At 39.6% G+C, this 17,664-nt stretch overlaps 1 protein-coding gene across 3 annotated transcripts in view; it reads right to left on the minus strand.

Annotated features, from left to right (window-relative positions):
* Positions 1-5,796: 5,796 nt before the first annotated feature.
* Positions 5,797-17,664, minus strand: part of LOC126273194 (sentrin-specific protease 1-like) — a 185,779-nt gene continuing 173,911 nt past the window's right edge. For all 3 annotated transcript variants that reach the window (XM_049976719.1, XM_049976720.1, XM_049976721.1), the window contains one exon: positions 5,797-6,478. In XM_049976719.1, coding sequence (XP_049832676.1) covers positions 6,317-6,478 — 162 coding nt within the window. In that variant the 3' untranslated portion in view covers positions 5,797-6,316. The remainder of the gene's footprint in view (positions 6,479-17,664) is intronic.

Genomic DNA, 17,664 nt, shown 5'->3' on the forward strand with positions numbered 1-17,664 from the left:
TTATGTTAATTTACATATACAGCTAAAGACATGTCACAGAATTAAAGCATTACATGATGTACATTTATCATATGCTGAAAATTAGGTCTAGTGTGGTGTTACTTACCACTCCAGAGGAGTGATTTGTACGAGGGCGATGTAACATCCACGTGATAAATTTTTGGCTACAGTGCGACGAGAGGAAATTGTGCCTCTGGCAGTTATAAACATTGTCTATTCCACATATGAAAAAATAGTGAATTAATTATTTATATAATATTCTATGATTGGACATACGATGTGTATTATACAAAGACAATGATAATTGTAAATGCCTTTTATGATCTGTGTTTGTCTTTTTTTGTTTTTACCTTTCGTTGAATGACTTTTGCAGGTTCAGCACGCAAGACGCATATCAAGCTGAGGTCTGTCAAGAAATTGTAATTATTTGTTGATTATTACTTGAAAATAGAGTTCATTATTATTATAAACATGAGTGAATAATTATTTGTAACTGTAATTCCTCTCTCAGTAAGCATTATCTGTGTTAATTATTTCTTTCCGCTGCAAGGAGCGCAGCCATTGATGATAGCAATTTGTATCGCGTTTTTGTCTGTGTTTTCCTTAGAAACAAATCAAATGTTTGCTTGATGAAGTCCAAATAGTGCACAATATGAAAGTAGAGTTTCTGTAAAGTTTAATAAGCAGGTAAATACTTATTTGGTCTAACAATAGGAAGTCTCTATCAATTGTCAACAGCCATCTTAACAATTATCACAGCGGCAAATTCAAATTACGCAACTCTGCAGACATAAATGCTGAACGTAATACACTCCTGGAAATTGAAATAAGAACACCGTGAATTCATTGTCCCAGGAAGGGGAAACTTTATTGACACATTCCTGGGGTCAGATACATCACATGATCACACTGACAGAACCACAGGCACATAGACACAGGCAACAGAGCATGCACAATGTCGGCATTAGTACAGTGTATATCCACCTTTCGCAGCAATTCAGGCTGCTATTCTCCCATGGAGACGATCGTAGAGATGCTGGATGTAGTCCTGTGGAACGGCTTGCCAATGCCATTTCCACCTGGCGCCTCAGTTGGACCAGCGTTCGTGCTGGACGTGCAGACCGCGTGAGACGACGCTTCATCCAGTCCCAAACATGCTCAATGGGGGACAGATCCAGAGATCTTGCTGGCCAGGGTAGTTGACTTACACCTTCTAGAGCACGTTGGGTGGCATGGGATACATGTGGACGTGCATTGTCCTGTTGGAACAGCAAGTTCCCTTGCCGGTCTAGGAATGGTAGAACGATCGGTTTGATGACGGTTTGGATGTACCGTGCACTATTCAGTGTACCCTCGACAATCACCAGAGGTGTACGGCCAGTGTAGGAGATCGCTCCCCACACCATGATGCCGGGTGTTGGCCCTGTGTGCCTCGGTCGTATGCAGTCCTGATTGTGGCGCTCACCTGCAGGGCGCCAAACACGCATACGACCATCATTGGCACCAAGGCAGAAGCGACTCTCATCGCTGAAGACGACACGTCTCCATTCATCCCTCCATTCACGCCTGTCGCGACACCACTGGAGGCGGGCTGCACGATGTTGGGGCGTGAGCGGAAGACGGCCTAACGGTGTGCGGGACTGTAGCCCAGCTTCATGGAGACGGTTGGGAATGGTCCTCGCCGATACCCCAGGAGCAACAGTGTCCCTAATTTGCTGGGAAGTGGCGGTGCGGTCCCCTACGGCACTGCGTAGGATCCTACGGTCTTGGCGTGCATCCGTGCGTCGCTGCGGTCCGGTCCCAGGTCGACGGGCACGTGCACCTTCCGCCGACCACTGGCGACAACATCGATGTACTGTGGAGACCTCACGCCCTACGTGTTGAGCAATTCGGCGGCACGTCCACCCGGCCCCCGCATGCCCACTATACGCCCTCGCTCAAAGTCCGTCAACTGCACATACGGTTCACGTCCACGCTGTCGCGGCATGCTACCAGTGTTAAGGACTGCGATGGAGCTCCGTATGCCATGGCAAACTGGCTGACACTGACGGCGGCGGTGCACAAATGCTGCGCAGCTAGCGCCATTCGTCGGCCAACACCGTGGTTCCTGGTGTGTCCGCTGTGCCGTGCGTGTGATCATTGCTTGTACAGCCCTCTCGCAGTGTCCGGAGCAAGTATGGTGGGTCTGACACACCGGTGTCAATGTGTTCTTTTTTCAATTTCCAGGAGTGTACAAATGTGTAAAAATAAATGTGAACCGGTGGTCCCAAACTCATTTGAATGAAAATAATTCGAATCAGATTTAAAAACAGTGCTCATAGCGCGATCGTTATTACAAACTTTTCTAGCTGTTGTATGGAGCTGAAATTAATTACGCACGAGTTGTGAAGAATATTGTTTCAGGTAACATACGTCAGTGTTGTGCGCGGCTGATATTCGGTGGTTTCAATGATCATTTTGCTGAAGGTAACCGTTTCCATCATAATTCATAGTTGTATAGAATCTATTGTATGAACTGTGATTTAGTGACACTTACACAACTTACAGACAACACTTTAACATGACGTTAACTTGGAATTCTTTAGCAACTTGACCAATTCTTTAGCCGGGAGAAAAATTATTTAGTAATTACTCAATGTAATAAAATAAGATTATCATTTTCATTTACAAATTAGTTAAATATCAAACCACTGAATAACACAGTGGACACCACAGCGAGTCAAATGAAAACCTTAAATTTGTAGTAACAAATCAAAATTTCGTGCCGTTGGCAGCATAGTGCAGATGCACACAAACCGTCGCAGTATCAGTATAAAGATAGCCGCCCCACTTGCGACTTGCACCAGGGAAGAACAGCGTTCTGTTATTTGGTTTTTGCGTAGTGAAACCTATTGAAATTCATTGACGAATGAAGGTTCAGTACGGTGATACATGTTTGGCACAGCAGCAGTCTATGAATGGAGTAGGAAGTTCGCAAATGGTGCGACTTCAGTGAAAGATGCTCTTCGTCCAGGTCAGGTACAACGAGTTGTGACTCCACAGAACATTGCAGCAGTTGAAGCCATAGTGAAGGAAAACTGCAGAGTGACACTGAATGACAATGCAGCATGTTTACATATTAGTCATGGGTCAGCACACCACATTGTGCATGACATGCTCGTTTCACAAAGTGTCTGCAAGATAGGTGCCATGGCAGCTGACGCCTGAAATGAGACAACGTGTTGATGCTTGTGAAGAACATCTTCGGTGCTTTGACCGAGAAGGTGATGGCTTCCTTGCAAGAATCATTACTGGGGACGAAACCTGGGTTCACTTCCACCAACCAGAAATGGTGCCATTCCTCATCACCAAAACCAAAGAAGTTTCGAGTAGAGCCATCGGCAGGGAAGGTTATGCCGACACTCTTTTGGAACGAAAAAGGCGTCATTTTGGAGCATTACATGCCTAGGGGGACCACTGTCACCAGCGAATCATACACAGATCTCCTAAAAAATCATCTATGGCCTGCAATCAAATCAAAGTGATGTGGACTGCTGTCAGCAGGTGTCCTTTTGCAACGTGACAATGCAAGATCCCACACTGCCTGTACAACAGTTGCAACAATCACAGACCTGCATTTTGAGTGTCTTCCTCATCCACTATACTCTTGTTATAGCATGCTGATAACATTCCTCTCATTTGTAACGCCTTGCTTCTTGTCACTCTACTTGCTGTTTTGCAGCACCATTTGTTGCCATCAACAGTTAAAATATCTTGCCTCTATTAGAGGGGTAGGACCAAAATATGAAACACCACGAGTAATACATGCTTGAACATAAATGCAGATGCCAGCCAAGCTTGTAGGTGGCACTATCATATTTTGCAAAAGTACCGATGCAACGTCCTCCATACGTTTCAACTGTGAGCCATGGTCAGAACATGCTCTTTGTAATTGCAAGCACATTATGTCAGAGCTAAGTCCATTCGAATGCAGGCAAATTGTTGGTGCTTGAGTGGTAGGAGCTTCCGTAACCAAGGAAGATCATATCGAGGATTTATATTGCATACAGGGAAAGTGGAAAACATCTGCTAAATCATAAAGCACACAAAGGTGTGTGTTGAACGATTGTGATAACTGTGACAGACACACATTGAAGAGAATTGTGATGAAAAACAAGAGGATGGTAGCAGTGAAAGTCACTGCAGAGCTGAATGTAGCATTCGCAAACCCTGTCAGCACCAAACCAAAGCGAAGGGCAGAGCTACATTAACAGGTACTTGTGAGGTGCGCTGCAATTCCAAAATCACTCATGAGTGACGCAAGTGCCTGTAACAGGGCAATATGGTGCTCGAGCTATTAAACCTGGGCTTTGCAGCAATACATAACGACCATCTGGTCACATGGCCCTTGTTTCATACTGCTTCCATCTTCTGGCCAAGTTTATGTCCCAAGATGTGGGGGCAATGATGACTTGGGTAGCCATATTGTGGTATTCCACAGATCTCTTGGTTACTCTGCAATATCGCTTTACTGCTAAGGATTAGGTGATGACCATTTTGGCTGATCAGGCCTGTCCCATGGTACGATGTTTGTTGCCCAAAGGTAATGCTGAGGTAAAAGATGACAGGGCCCCTATTCACACATCTCCCATAACCCATGACTAGTTTTGAGAGCATGAGTAGAAATCTCAGTATTATTGAACCTTAGTGATCTTCTTTGGTGAGAAGGGTGCATGACTGCCATCATCATTACCTAAGCTTGCCACTGTTTTGCAGGAATTAATGGTATAAGATTCCCCTGAAACCTATACAGAACATGTATTTATTCATTCCGAGATGACTGGAAGCTGTTTTAAATGTCAGCAGGTTCCCTACACCATATTAGGCATGGTGACGTGTTTTGTTTATGGTGTTAGTAACCTCTGTACGTTGGAAATTTTCCAACTCAACACTGTATGATAGCCAAATTCGATGGACACTCAAGAGACACAACCCACAAAACAACCAAAGAAAATCTAGCTCCATTAGCAAGTTCAACGTAACACAACAGTTTCAAGAATGGGTTGAATGGTTCATATGGTGGAAGAGACTGCCTTTGTGCAGTGATAAACAGGTACAGCTGTCAGTGGTTCAACCCTCAATAACCACTTGTGATTGCCCTGTTGTGAAAGGTATGAATAAGGCACCACAATAATATCATCTGTACCACTATGCCATCTTGGTCAGTGTCCATATTGGTGTCACTGTTGGTTGGCATACAAAACATTATATTCTTCTCCGCCCATCAAAATTTGTATAGACAGCCCCCCCCCCCCCCCCCCCGTACACACACACACACACACACACACACACACACACACACACACACACACACACACACACACACACACACCTATGTTGCTCTCCCCCGTTGACATAATAGGTGATATAACAAAAAAGCAAATATGAAAGTAAGATGGTTGGTAAATTTATGTAGAAGTCTACATGTAATGTACCAATACAACATTGTGATTACATATTTTTAAAGCAAATCCCATGAATTCTTGATGATTTACTGCTGCTCCAACTTCTCGTGCAAAAATATGAGAAAAATACAACAGAAAGTAGTACTATATGCACACATTTTGATAATTTTCCATTTCAATTTGTGAACAGAACAACAAAAATGCACCTAACAGCCTTTCTCCATTCAAGTTACTAACAGTCTATTTCCTATCAAATGATCAGCTCAACAAACAGTGAGTCATGTACAGTATAGCATGTCTGCAGCATTTACACATTTTTGGAAAGGGAAATGTAGGCATATTATTACAGACAGAAATATAAAGAAATTTTATTAATTCATTTCATAAAGTCAGGAATAATTCTCTGGATACATATGGCTCAATTACAATATCACATTCAGTCCAATATCTGGCATGTACAATGTTTCGGCAAGCATTGTCATGACAGACTTAATGGTGGAGCTCATCCGAATATACCAATGAAAAATAAAGCTCTTTATTGTTCCACACATTAATTACAGTTAATGTCCATTAACCATGATGGTATTTTAAGAAATAATACAAAAAGTTCCCATCTATGCACAACAAAGCTCATGAATTTTCTTTATCATTAAGAAAAAGTGAGGAATGGGAAAAATAAAAAATTAAAACATTAGGCTCAGGTTCATAAACTGTCTGTTCTTCAGTTTACTTGTCGGCTTAGCCTGCAAAAAAAAATGAATCACAATACGCACAAACACAAATAAATTAATTTAATTACCCTATCAGTCAGAAAATTTGTGAAGCTTGTGTGAAATGCACTGTCAATATATCACGCAATAGATCTATTAGTGTCACATCATTAACTCCTTGGAAAGTATTTCATACACCATTTTACGTCTGAAGTATGGCATGTCCTTCTGAGAAAACCGGAATGCTGCATTACGGCATATAAATTCAGCATATGTACACGAGAAGACACCACAATCACTGCCATTCATCTGTTGTGGTATTCTCTGAAAAAGTTCAATGAAGATTGTAGAATATAATTACATAGCAAGCAATTTCACAAAACATCAGTTATTCCTAAAGGAAAAAAAAAAGAGAGAAAAAAAAGAAACGTAATTTCTACAAATATTACCTTACATTTATTCACTTGTCTTGCATTTTTCAAATTAAGCATTTAAAAGGTAACAAATTACTATGTCATCAATCAAGCATCCATTCGACAGTCAAATCAATCTTTGTTACATTCATTTGTGATGGAAACAATAAGCAGGGAATGGAAAAGATCCTACACGAATTTTCACCCTGCAGTGGAACGTGCACTGATTTGAAATTTCCTGGCACATTGAAACTGTCCATGCCAAACCTGGACTTGAACCTGGAAACTTTGTCCTTTGTGAGCAAGTGCTCCACTGAGTCAAGCATGACTCACGAATTGCCCAAATGGCTTTACTTCTGTACTTCTGCCAGTGTCCCTCTCCTAAACTGCAATCTTTACAGAAGTTCTCCTGTACACTGCGCAGTAGTAGCTTTCTTCTAGGAATATTGATGGGTATCAATGTGACATGGGAAGAACAACCGTAAAGCAGTCGCTGTCACATAAATCACCATGCATCTTCCCATACGTAATGGGAGATAGTGGGGTCTACACACTGACAGAAAATAGCCAAGGTCCCATATGCTGGGGTAAAATTAGTTGGAGACTCTACTCTGTGTGTTTAAAGATTAAAATCAACAAGTACTTGGCCAACAGATTGCCCCACTAACAATTTTTTAAACTGCCCTATAATGGGTAGCGGGAATCAAAATCTACCACCAAGAATGTGGTGGTGGAGGTAACTGTGTGTGTGTGTGTGTGTGTGTGTGTGTGTGTGTGTGTGTGTGTGTGTGTGTGTGTGTGTGTGCGTGTGCGTGCGAGCGCGCGCATGTCTTCTTCCTTAAGTAGCAAATAATATAACACTGTGTACAATTTGTGAGTGTCTGTATACTTACAGCTGCCAGATCCGGTGAAGCACTGGATTGTATCTGTTCCAACCAATGGCTTCACAGGGTCAGCTTGATTTTTAAAATATACCTTTTAGTAGCTGACAAGAGGCAAGTAGTCTGTTTGGAATCAGGTCTCCTGCAAGACTATTCCAACTATTGGGTGCAGTGCAGTGTTAAAGGTTTAAGTTCAGTGAGGTAATAAACTATTGCAGTTTCACTGAATTGTTGCTGTATACGTTTTCTGGTTTTGTGTGTGTGTGTGTGTGTGGGGAGGGGGGGGGGGGGGGGACTGGTAGAAATTTATGTCATAATCCAATGTGATACTAATACCACCTTTGTGAGTGATTGTCAAAATGTTCAAGTTTTGTTATATGACAATGGGTGATCCAAAGTGAACGGCATTAACAGCTCAGTCTCTCCCTTTGGTTTCTTCTAACTTTTCTCTTGTGGCATTTTAGTACCATTATTATATGTGTTTTTATTTATTTATTGTTTTTATTCCTTCAACCACTGGCTGTCATTGGGGTGTGGGTCATGAAGGTTTGCGGGTTGTGTCTGGGGGTGAAAGTAAACCTTTCCTAACAGGGATTATTCATGGAGGATACTGTTCTGCTCAGTGAAGGAAGGCCAAGCTCCTTGAGGTAAATGCAGAAAAGATATTAGTGGATAAAAGCCCTTCTTTGACAGGTATATTTTGGAAGGAATAGGGGCCTAATGGTGCTGTAGGGAGTACATTACTTGTCACTTACACAATTTTTTTTTGCTCTCCATACACTATGACATCATCACAGTTTTATGACCTGTTATCAGGCCCTTTCAGGTGATACATCACTTCCTTCTTAATGCTGCTCTGTGCACTGTCATCTTCTCTTCCACATATTATTCTAAGACTTTTTATAAGCCCCTCTGTTTTTCTTATAAATAAATGTAAAATTCAATTTCTTTATTTTGTTTCTGTTTGCTCTGTCATTCTTCTCAGTTCCTCTTCATTTTTCACCCAATTTATCAAACTAACTTTTTCCTGTCCTTGCCATGTCCAAATCTCAAAACCCTGCAGCATTTATCTTTCATCTTCATTGCCCACAGTTCAGCAGCATACAGGAGGAGACTCCACATGAAACTGTCTTTTCCTCAAATCTTCATCTACAATACTGCAGAAAACTCTCCGTTACTTACAAAATGTGTCTTTCACCAATGTTATCTAGGTTCACCAATGTTATCTAGGTTTGAATTACTGTGCTGCACTTCCAATCAGTTTCTATCCTGCTTCCTGGGTATTTGAACTCTGCACATTCCCTAATGTTTCTCCATTTGTCATTATCTGTGCCTTTTTTATCCCTCCTAGTGCCATTACTTTTCTATCGACTTCTATTCCACAGCTCTTTACTTTATCTTCAATTATCTCTGATATTTCCTGAAATTCTTTTTGTAACCTACATTTATATGATTACTCTGCAATTCACACTGAAGTGCCTGGGAGAGGATTCTTTCAACTGCATTTAAACTGTTTCTCTGCCATTCCACACTCTAACAGCACATGGGAAAAAAATGAACACTTAAATCATTCTGTATGAATGCTGATTTCTCTTATTTTATTACAATGTTCACATCTCTCTACATAGGCTAGCAACAATAAAATACTTTCATATTCAGAGGAGAAAGATGATGATTGAAATTTCATGAGAAGATCTTGCCACAATGAAAAAAAGATTTTGTTTTAATGACTGCCACTTCAACTCACTTCGGCAATATTCTTTCCCACATTTCATGATGATACAAAACAAGCTGCCCTTCCTTCGACTTTCTCAATGTCCCTTGTCAAGCCTATCTGCTAAGGCTTCCATACCACACACCACTATCCCAACAGAGGACAGACAGGCAGATGGGATGTGTGAGAAAAATAATGATACACCAGAATAGTCTTTGTTGCCAGTCTTGGTAGCAGCACTAAAAGGCTTCAACTGGTAGGACCTTTGATATGTTGATCACACACTTTTGAAAACTCTCCAGGGTCCCAAAATGATGTCCTTTTATGACATATTTCAAGTTGGGAAAAGAAAAATAAGTCACAAGGACTCAGATCATGTGACTGGGGTGGGGAGTGGAACAGCAGGAATGCCTTTAAGAGGTCAAAAATTCCAAGATGGAAGTGGCCACATGTGAAATGAGGTGCTGCCGCCTTGTCTGCAATGTGCGATTTCACTTGATTCACCCTTTTCTTGAGCCTTTCAACGACACTTTTGTACTACAATTAGTTCACAGTTCATCCTGGAAGAACAATTGCACAAGATCATGCACATGTTCAATGTTTTCGTTAGTCCAAGGTCTCCACAAGCAAGCTTAATTTTCAGCGTATTGTCTGCTTTCGAAAGACTATTTGTACCAGCAAAAAATTGTGCTCTTCATACGGAATGTTGCCCACATTCCTGCTTCAACTTTTGAAAGGTCACGCTCACAAATTCTCCAAGTTTTGTATTAAACTCGGTGGCATAACATTGCTCTAAATTCCACTGTTCCATTTTCATACCAAAGAACAACAGATGATGGTACCCTTAAAAATCATGTGATGGCTGTACAGAACTGAAACTCTGGCTTAACATCTGGAAGGCATGAAAACACCTGTCTACACAAATAGAGCAACACAATGATGCCAGATCGCTTCAGTGTTGTCAATCTCATTAATTTTCTCACAAGCGTCATAGTGTAGGCTACTCTCTTTAATAGACCTGTTGCATCTTCTAGTGTTCAGCCAATAAAACAGTGTTTGGTTTCCATTTCACACAGTATTACTTGTGAGACCATTCCATTTTAAGTCGTTCGTAACTATAATTCCTAGGTATTTAGTTGACTTGACAACCTTTACATCTGTATGATACAACATGTAACTCATATTTAATGAATTTCTTTTCCTACTTACGTGGATGACCTTCACTTTCATTATTCAGAAACAACTGACCTTTTTTTTTTTATCATACAGGTATTTTTTCTAAATTGTTTTGGAATTGGTTTTGATTGTCTCATGATTTTACTATAAGGTAAATGACAACATTACCTGGAAACAATCTAAGAGGACTGCTCAGACTGTTTGCTACATCACTCATATAGAATAGGAACAGTAGAGAATCTGTAACACAGCACTGAGAAATGCCGGATAACACTTCACTTTCACTCCATAATTTTTCGTCAATTACTACATACTGTGACCTTCCAGACAAGTAATTAAGAATCCAGTTAAATAACTGAAATGATATAATCCGTTGGCACGCAATATGATTAGAAGTCACTCTTGAGGAATGGTGTCAAAAACCTTCTCGGAATCTAGGAACACTGACTCAATCTAGGAACACTGACTCAATCTAGAAACACTGACTCAATCTAGAAACACTGACTCAATCTAGAAACACTGACTCAATCTAGAAACACTGACTCAATCTAGAAACACTGACTCAATCTAGAAACACTGACTCAATCTAGAAACACTGACTCAATCTAGAAACACTGACTCAATCTAGAAACACTGACTCAATCTAGAAACACTGACTCAATCTAGAAACACTGACTCAATCTAGAAACACTGACTCAATCTAGAAACACTGACTCAATCTAGAAACACTGACTCAATCTAGAAACACTGACTCAATCTAGAAACACTGACTCAATCTAGAAACACTGACTCAATCTAGAAACACTGACTCAATCTAGAAACACTGACTCAATCTAGAAACACTGACTCAATCTAGAAACACTGACTCAATCTAGAAACACTGACTCAATCTAGAAACACTGACTCAATCTAGAAACACTGACTCAATCTAGAAACACTGACTCAATCTAGAAACACTGACTCAATCTAGAAACACTGACTCAATCTAGAAACACTGACTCAATCTAGAAACACTGACTCAATCTAGAAACACTGACTCAATCTAGAAACACTGACTCAATCTAGAAACACTGACTCAATCTAGAAACACTGACTCAATCTAGAAACACTGACTCAATCTAGAAACACTGACTCAATCTAGAAACACTGACTCAATCTAGAAACACTGACTCAATCTAGAAACACTGACTCAATCTAGAAACACTGACTCAATCTAGAAACACTGACTCAATCTAGAAACACTGACTCAATCTAGAAACACTGACTCAATCTAGAAACACTGACTCAATCTAGAAACACTGACTCAATCTAGAAACACTGACTCAATCTAGAAACACTGACTCAATCTAGAAACACTGACTCAATCTAGAAACACTGACTCAATCTAGAAACACTGACTCAATCTAGAAACACTGACTCAATCTAGAAACACTGACTCAATCTAGAAACACTGACTCAATCTAGAAACACTGACTCAATCTAGAAACACTGACTCAATCTAGAAACACTGACTCAATCTAGAAACACTGACTCAATCTAGAAACACTGACTCAATCTAGAAACACTGACTCAATCTAGAAACACTGACTCAATCTAGAAACACTGACTCAATCTAGAAACACTGACTCAATCTAGAAACACTGACTCAATCTAGAAACACTGACTCAATCTAGAAACACTGACTCAATCTAGAAACACTGACTCAATCTAGAAACACTGACTCAATCTAGAAACACTGACTCAATCTAGAAACACTGACTCAATCTAGAAACACTGACTCAATCTAGAAACACTGACTCAATCTAGAAACACTGACTCAATCTAGAAACACTGACTCAATCTAGAAACACTGACTCAATCTAGAAACACTGACTCAATCTAGAAACACTGACTCAATTTGAGATTCCCTGCCAATAGCAGTCATCATTTCATGTGAATGAAGAGCTAGTTGACTCTCACAAGGAGATATTTTCTGAATTCGTGCTCCATGTCAACATACTGTTCTCTTTAAGATAATTCATGATGTTCAAACACAGTATATAATCCATAATCCTGCCGCAAATCGATGTCAGTGATATAGGTCTTTAATTCATAGGATCACTCTCACTTCCTTCTTTGAGTACTGGGGTGACCTGTGCAACATCCCAGCCTTTTGGTACGGATTTTTCCTCAAGTGAGTGGTTGTACATGATTGCTAAGTATGGGGTACACTATCTGGGCTAGAAGACTTGCCTTTATTAAGTGATTTAAGCTTATTCACTGCACTGTGGATATTTACTTCTTAATTACTCACGTTGGCAGCTGTTCTTGATACAATTTCTGGAATATTTACTTAGTCTTCTTTGGTGAAAGAATTATGGAAAATTAAGTTTAATAACAGCACTTTAGTGATACCGTCATTGGTAATATTACCATTTGTATTGCACACTGAAGGTACTGATTGCGTCCAGCTCTTTGTGTACTTGGCATATGATCAGAATCTCTCTGGATTTTTTCCTCAGATTTGGAGACAGTGTTTCATTGCAGTAGTTATTAAAAGAACCTCAACACTGAAGGCTGTGCTTAGTTTCGAGCTTCAGTGAAACATCATCACAAATCTTGGAAATTTTGCATTCTTTTAAATTTGACATGTTTTGTATACCACAGGGGACCAGTATTATCTCTTATTAAGGGGAGTTGGAACGCTCTATCCCGACAACGTTAAATTTAGTGACTTGGCTTCCTGTATTTCAGGAACCACTGTAGCCACTGACATGAAACTTTTACCGGACAGTAAACTGTATGTTCTGAGTCTACTGAACTATAATATTTGCATTTCAGCCACTGATTTACGGTAATACACTTTTTTTATTACATGTTTAAAATATTGTGTACTTTTTTGTACGTATCCTAAATAATTTTAATAGTAAATAATATTATGTGCTTCTGTTAGTTCAAAAGACTGAGGATATGTATGTTATTTCTCCCTGAAAATTTGAATACTCTACTCAAAGTGGTTCCTGAGATTTATGAAAAAATGCAATAGAAAAAGTAATTTTTCAGGAATGGCTTCTTTTAAAGTTTCAAAAGACTGCAACTCACTTAATATAAGCTTAATTTTAAGTCACTCAGAAGCACTCTGCAGTATACTGTATACCATCCTCTCTATCTTTGTCCAAGTTTTTTCTTTTTCCTGGAATCCTTAAGAGGCCAACTGTGCTGCATACTCTGCTTTATCAATGCAAACCTAGTCCATCCATTCAAGTTCTCTGATGCAGTTTGCTCCAGGATTAATTCCCATATGCTGTAGCACTTTCACCCTACCAATGCTGCCATCAATAAAAGCAATAACAGCATTACTGACCCCCCTCCCCCCACACATATTAGTGTCTTCATTTCAACAAAAACATTTTTTGGTTAGCAAGTCCATTTAAGATTACTGAATGACTCATTGGGATTTTAAGTCCAACCATGCAGACACTTCTTCAGAAATTCCAGATTTGCCAGGTCACTATAAATAGGTTTCATAATATCCATGACTGCTGCCTGCTGGGATGGAATGTTTATGACTGTATGAGCTGTTTGGGTACTGGGCATTGCGGTAATTGCACCATGAATCAGGTCCAGGAGGGCACAGGTAGGGTACTGGTTTTTTATCAGTTGACAGTATGTGGATTTTCAACAAATCCTCAGTATTATTTTTAATAGCCATCCCATAATACTGTTGCAGTTCATCATTTTGTATGTCAGCCTGTCTCTTATGGTTTTACCATCAGAAAGTTTCTTGTCTCTCAAACTTTGTTTCAACTTCCTCAACCTGGTGCCCATCCTCATCTGGAAATGACCAACACTGTGCAGCTGAAATTTGAGACTCGAAATTCAAGGGGGGGGGGGGGGGGGGGGGAGTTTTGAACCACACCTCCAAATTGAAACAAAGTTGCACTATTGTAACATGAGAAACAATTTAGGTTGAATGGATGAAGATACAGCTACAGTAGTTTGGTCTGAGTTATAAGCTTAGCACTTAAGCTTTACCAGGTAGCCATTGCTATGTGCCAGGCGCTCCGTCCTTACTTATATGGGTACCCTTTCTTTTTCACATGGTTTGTTTGGTTTGAATCAATTTCTTATTTTGCTTTGACCTGATAAGTGCCATTCTCTTTGTTATAGGTGTTTACATCACTCTAAGCTGAAAATGCATTATTGTACTGTGTCATGCATTGTTTGTCGCATTCGCGACATGGCTTGCTTTTGTGCACGCTACCCGCCGCTTACAATTAAGAGAGAGAGAGAGAGAGAGAGAGAGAGAGAGAGAGAGAGAGAGAGAGAGAGAGAGAGGAATTGTCTCATTAGTGAAATAATAGCAAGAGACTGCTATTTGTTGTTACTTACACTGCTGCTTTCTTTGATAATGATCAACAAGAACCAAATAATAGACTGCATATGATAAAAGATGTTCTGAACGAGAGTTTAGCAAAAAGTTTTCTCCATTTGAAAATCTTCACAGCTGCCTCTTTAGTAAAATACATTCTGCACATAAATTAGAGTCATCTTAAATTTAAAAATCTAGTCAGCTGCCATGCTTCATTTCTGACTGTATCACTATTCAGCACAAGAATAATACGAATATAAACATGACATGATATGTATATTCTTTCGTATTTGCTATTGTCTCTCTAGTTTCATAGCTTATTAGGCAGACAAGATTTAAATGAGATAGCAGCAAACACGAAAGAATACATGGCATAAAGTTTACATTCGTATTATTCTTATGGTGAAGAGATTACTGCATATGATTCACGATTCATAAAAGTTCCTATTAGCAACCTTTTCTTGTCACAAGTAGGAAAAAATTCAGAATGTAGAGTTGGCCATATTGACATACATCCCAAACAGTCTTGCCAGTCAGATTTTCGTAATATGTTTTTTGTCTTTAGTCCGTAGACTCGTTTGATGTAGCTCTACACACTTTTCTATCATGTGCAATGCAGAGTAACAACACTTATAAAATAAGAAGGAAAATAACTTAGAAATTAAAAGCTGAAATTAAAAACAAAATTTTATTGTTGTTGTTGTGGTCTTCAGTCCTGAGACAGGTTTGATGCAGCTCTCCAATGAAAATAACTTAGAAATTAAATGCTGAAATTAAAAACAAAATTTTATTGTTGTTGTGGTCTTCAGTCCTAAGACTGGTTTGATGCTGCTCTCCATGCTACTCTATCCTGTGCAAGCCTCTTCATCTCCCAGTACCTACTGCAACCTACATACTTCTGAATCTGCTTAGTGTATTCATCTCTTGGTCTCCCTCTACAATTTTTACCCTCCACACTGCCCTCCAATACTAAATTGGTGATCCCTTGATGCCTCAGAACATGTCCTATCAACCGATCCCTTCTTCTGGTCAAGTTGTGCCACAAACTTCTCTTTTCCCCAATCCTATTCAATACTCCCTCATTAGTTATGTGATCTACCCATCTAATCTTCAGCATTCTTCTGTAGCACCACATTTCGAAAGCTTCTATTCTCTTCTTGTCCAAACTATTTATCGTCCATGTTTCACTTCCATACATGGCCACACTCCATACAAATACTTTCAGATACAATTTCCTGACACTTAAATCTACACTCGATGTTAACAAATTTCTCTTCTTCAGAAACGCTTTCCTTGCCATTGCCAGTCTACATTTTATTTTCTCTCTACTTCGACCATCATCAGTTATTTTGCTCCTCAAATAGCAAAACTCCTTTACTACTTTAAGTGTCTCATTTCCTAATCTAATTCCCTCAGCATTACCTGACTTAATTCTACTACATTCCATTATCCTTGTTTTGCTTTTGTTGATGTTCATCTTATATACTCCTCTCAATTAGGTTTTAATATATCTTATATGAAATGTTTAAAATATCAGTCATGGTTCTGAATCACTATTACTCAATTCTTTGTTGCTCATTTCTCCATACAGAGCATCATCATCCATACAAGATAGTGCATTGGATATCGAACATTTTTTAAATGCTTGTTGCACAGTCTGATTTGGAACACGCTTCCATGCATCATAAATCCATCAAGACATTTGCGACAAACTTGTGCGTTTTACACGTCCCGTTGGTGTCAGTTGTATGTCCCATTTCAAAAGCCAGTCTGTGTACATGCAGTTAAGCTTGTCCTTAAATGGTTTATTCAAACAGACATCAAGTGGTTGCAGAATTGACGTCATCCCGCCTGGAATTACTGCCAAGTCCGTTTTGCTTTCCTCTAATTTTCGTTTTACGGCAGGTGTTGTATGGCCTGCGTAAGCATCTAATACCAACAGACTGTGTAAACCAAGCACTGCGCCAGGACGACAATTACACACACGCCTAATCCATTCCAGCACCATGTCCTCCGAAAATCACCCAGTTTCGTTGGCTTCTACAATTACAGTTTTTAGAAACACTTCCAATTTTGGTAAAGCCTATCGCTTGAAAACTAAGAATGGGGATAATTTATGTCCATCTGCTGTGCAAGCAAGCATGACGGACATCTGCTGTTTTTCACCCCCTGATATAAGAACACTGTGTCTTTCTTTCGTTTGGTGTCAACTGTGTAATTTGACAGCATGTCAAAATATATGGGAGTTTGGTCAGCATTTCCTATCTGAGCAAGAAGGTATTGCTTTTCCTTGGGCTGCCTAATTATGAAGCGCCGAAATTCCACAAGTTTTTCCTTCATAATTTTTCGGCAGCTTCTGTGCAACTGAAGTTCACCTCCAAAGTGAAAAACCCCAGCACTTCATAAACAGATCACTCCAGCTGCGTCTAGCATTAAAATTTTCAATTTTTTGCTCTCTAACAATTTCATGTGTGTTAATTTTTAAAATTTCAGCGTTCACAGTCATGAATTTCTGACGCTGTTCCTTAATAAATTCATTTAAAATCGCATCTAGTGCACGATATCGGCCACACTTTGGCCTACTAAATGCTTTCCTGATAATTGAACATTTAGTCCCATATCGCAAACCTGCAGCACGATTAGAACTTTGTTCCGCAAAATAAATACTCTCCTCTTGAATTTGGCACGATAATGAAAGTACTTCACAAAATTCCATGAAGCAGTACGTGCTGCTACCTGAAATCTTAATGAACCCCAGTGCATCAACTAGTGCAACAATCCTAAAGCCTTGTCAACTGTCGGTATTTTAGTGTTAAGAAATTTATTTTTATTGCTACGAATATTTGAAAGGCTGCTACATTCGATGAACAATATGGAATTTTTATTTATTTCGTTGGATAATGTATGAAAATGCTCGCGGCAGAGGGAAAAAGCTCATCTTCTACATAAAATACTTCCATGTGAGTTTATAAGTG

Source organism: Schistocerca gregaria, chromosome 5 (genome assembly GCF_023897955.1).
Source record: "Schistocerca gregaria isolate iqSchGreg1 chromosome 5, iqSchGreg1.2, whole genome shotgun sequence".
Lineage (NCBI taxonomy): Eukaryota > Metazoa > Arthropoda > Insecta > Orthoptera > Acrididae > Schistocerca > Schistocerca gregaria.